The sequence below is a fragment of the Sinocyclocheilus anshuiensis genome, unplaced genomic scaffold, assembly GCF_001515605.1.
Source record: "Sinocyclocheilus anshuiensis isolate Anshui unplaced genomic scaffold, SAMN03320099.WGS_v1.1 scaffold766, whole genome shotgun sequence".
NCBI lineage: Eukaryota > Metazoa > Chordata > Actinopteri > Cypriniformes > Cyprinidae > Sinocyclocheilus > Sinocyclocheilus anshuiensis.
This window is the reverse complement of record NW_015546060.1, coordinates 1,192,423-1,196,169: the sequence shown is the minus strand read 5'-3', so window position 1 is coordinate 1,196,169 and position 3,747 is coordinate 1,192,423. Positions and strand designations below refer to the sequence as shown.

At 38.5% G+C, this 3,747-nt stretch overlaps 1 protein-coding gene across 2 annotated transcripts in view; it reads left to right on the top strand.

The window, feature by feature from the left end:
• Positions 1–3,747, top strand: part of nek7 (NIMA-related kinase 7) — a 96,997-nt gene that overhangs the window by 90,494 nt on the left and 2,756 nt on the right. For both annotated transcript variants that reach the window (XM_016500688.1, XM_016500689.1), the window contains one exon: positions 1,928–2,041. In XM_016500688.1, coding sequence (XP_016356174.1) covers positions 1,928–2,041 — 114 coding nt within the window. The remainder of the gene's footprint in view (positions 1–1,927; positions 2,042–3,747) is intronic.

Genomic DNA, 3,747 nt, shown 5'->3' with positions numbered 1-3,747 from the left:
CTATAATGCTTACAAGAAAACATCTTAAAATATAAATAGAAGTACAATTAGCATCAAGCCACATTTGAAAATGTATGTAATTATTAATGTATTTGCTTAAAAAACCCACTTTAAACCATCGAGTGCTTGTAATAACTCCCGATTGTGATCTATATTTGATTTTGATTCTAGGCAGACATGCACTCGTTGTGTTTAATAACGCCACACTGCTTATTGTCATAAACATCCTTTATTGTTATAAAATTACCATGAGCTGCATACAAAACACATACAGAAAATATATCGTCATAATCATATGTCTATTTGCTTTCATATTTCATGTGTAGAAAAATGTTTCACTCGTTTTTTTTAAACACAGAAGATCTAGAGAGTTAACGCGCTCTGACTCATAACACTCGCGCACGTGGAAGAAAACGGACACTCCAGGTCACATAATTCAATCGAGAATTTAGAAATTATATTAAGAACATGTGAGAATAAATCTGCTCTCAGATACCAAAGATAACAGGAACTCGGCATCCACTCTCTTCTCTCTACTGGGATACTCTTCTTCGGTGTTTGTTTACACTGGTCGAAACAGCGCCACCACTCTCACCCTTTTGTGCAACAGCAGCTGCTCTGGGCATGTGATCTAAGCTCAAATCTGATTGGATGGCCCGTTTCATCATGGAGCGACGGGGAAAAAATCGACACAGGACGAAAAAAATATCCTCTTTTTTTTCACCGCGAATGATCGCGCCTGGTGTGAATAGCCCCATAGGGGATCTATTGTTTCAACTCGAAAGCGTCATCGCACCAAACATTCATGCCGAATTTTCGCTTTCAGTGTGAAAAGCCCTTTACTCTCATGTTGTTCTAAACCTGTATGAGGTCTTTTTCTTCTGCGGAACACAAAAGGAGATGTTTTTAAGTGTCTCAGTGTTTTTGTCTATACAGTGAAAGTAAGTGGGGTCCAGTTGGTTTGGACAAAAAGTACCGATCCAACAAAATTGTGGCAATTGAAAATATCCAGTCAAAATGGCAAACAAAAAAATGTTGAGGTTTATTTAGCTTGTCTCCAATGACATTTTGACTCTGTCAGTGTCCAGAAGAATCTTCCAACTGTTTTTGTCTCTACATTTAAAGTCATTGGGGTGACTTTCATTGTATGTACAAAAAACACGGAGATGTTGAGGGTGAAAAAAATAATTTTTGGTTTCGGCCAAAAATTTAATTAACGCATCTTTGATTACTTGTTTTGACTGTGTCAATGTCCGTTTTGTCCACACAACGTGGATAAGCAGCCACACATAAGCGTGAGCAGTGTGGACATACTTCACTTTGATCTACAATGATGCTTGAGTAGCAATATATAAAATTTGTTCACTTGAAATATCTGGAAGCGGCTCATTGCCCAAGAAATTTATTACGACTGGTTCAATTTATCACCTGACAACACGACAATCCGAACAGTATGAAACATGCTCTATACTATAGACTTGACTCTTAGCTTTCTGACAGCTTCTGACATCTTGTTGCCGTCTGTGACATGGGACGACATAGTCTCTTCCACAAACAGTCAGCCCCTGCTTGATGAAGATTTAGTGTGCGTTGCAGGATTGTGTATGAGAGATATGGGTACTTGCATTGGAGTGAATGAATTACTCAACCTCCAGGTGTGAACTCTGAAGTCATTTAATGGCACAACCATGGAAATAACAGTAAAATCATTTAGTAATTTAGTTTTTTCTTCACAGAAATTCATTTTTTATTATTTACACCTTTGAAATCACAAACTTAAGATATTAATTGGATTGAGTTGAAAAGATCATGATATGAACCTTGCCAAATGGCTTCATAAGAACATTTTTTTTAAGCTAACAAGATGTCTGGAACCAAACATCCTTCTCTCTGAAAGTGCCTTTCACATTTCTTTCTTCTCACATAGATGGCCGCCTTGCAGAGTCCATTCTACGGGGACAAAATGAACCTCTACTCGCTGTGTAAAAAGATTGAGCAGTGTGACTACCCGCCGCTACCGTCTGACCATTACTCTGAAGAGGTATGTTTCAAGCGCAAGAGATTTTTACACACTTTCTCACTCTTTGGTATTTAATTCTTCTGAAGTTGTGGTCAAATTTAACATTGTTCGAGTTTTCACAGACAATATCCAGTCATAGCTATAAGAATCCATGCAATTAGGAATTCAGATTTCGCAGCGAGTTCAAGTTGTTTGTTCGTTGTTCGAAATTTCGCCAAAATGTGACCTCGCCTTAATATTTGTGAATATATCACATAGAGCGTCCATTCTGTGGTTGTCCTTTAACAGGCTAGTTCACCTCAAGATGTCAATCCTGTCATTATTTACTCACCCTTATGACAAGATATTTAGAAGAACATTCCAACTGTTTTTGTCCCTACATTATAAGTCAGTGGTGTCCAAACAACGACTTTGGACATTGACTTTCATTGTATGTACAAAAAAACAATGAGAAGTTTTTTTTTTTTTTAATTCAAACAGGTTTGGAACAACAAGAGGATGAGTAAATTATGACGATTTTTTAAAAATCTAATTAGAGTGTCTTATTTGTAGTTCTCATGCTTGTGAACAGCAAGTTCATAGTAGTCCATCAAGTAGACCATCAGCAAACCAGCTTGCGAATTTCAAGCATGGAAAGCTTTGCCAGTCTTTCCTCGTAATATGCTGTCACTCTCTGATGTCAGCCATCGAAGTACCCTCGAAGTCCTCCGATAGATCTGGCACGTCCGACCAAAGCTGCCATTATTATTATTTACAAGCCCGGCACGACTCATCCTCCATTCAGCACTTCCTTCAGCTTTTGCAGTGCTGCAGGAAGGCCTGCCTCCCTCCCTGTCTACATGTAAACAATGCTCCTGAAGGTGAAAGGCAAAAAAGTGTCAGCCGTTCATCTTTGGTGTGTCATTTACCATCTCCTTGTATCTCACCTGACAGACAGCCCCCCTTAAAATGGGGGGAAAAAACTGTGACCATCGAACCCCCGGCATTTTTCTTGTGCAAAAGCATGAATATTTTACATAGCTGCATCCTTACTCTCCCCCACTCCCCCCCATTTCTTCTCCACTAATTCTCAGACTGTCTGCATTTGCATTTCACATGCCGGGCTGATTAGGAGACGCCGCGGCATGCAACAGCAGAGGCGGTTGCCATGGCGATCCGACACAGGGGCATCTTCTTCTTTTTTTTTTCCCTTTCCCCCCACTTTTAATGATGCTGCTGCTGCTGCTTGTCTGGGCTCAGTTTATTTCTCAGTGCAGCATCACGACTCTCAATCCTGTCTCTGACTTGCAGGGACTGTGCTTTTTTGTATGTTTCTTTTTTTTTTTTTGACTAGAATGTTTGTAGTGGAGAATTAACAAACATTCGCAGGGCTAGAGGGCTTCTTGCTGGAAGTTACATTGCTTAGAGCCTATCCCTCGTCTGTCCTGTTCACTGAGCTCTGAGACGCTTGCCATTTTTGTCAATCATCTTGTTTGTCTTTACCCAATGACTAATATAGGGCTCCAGACTCCAACTTAAACTGTTGTACATGTGATGACAAATATAATTTAATATGTTTGTTTGGTTGTTTGTTTATCATTATTATACATTTTATTTTATGTATATTTTTCAAAATGTAAAAAATAATTTTATGTAAAAAAAAAACTAGTCTACATTAGCAGCAACAGTCCAGAAAACTTTGTGCACATTATATTATATTATATTATGTTATATTATATTATATTATT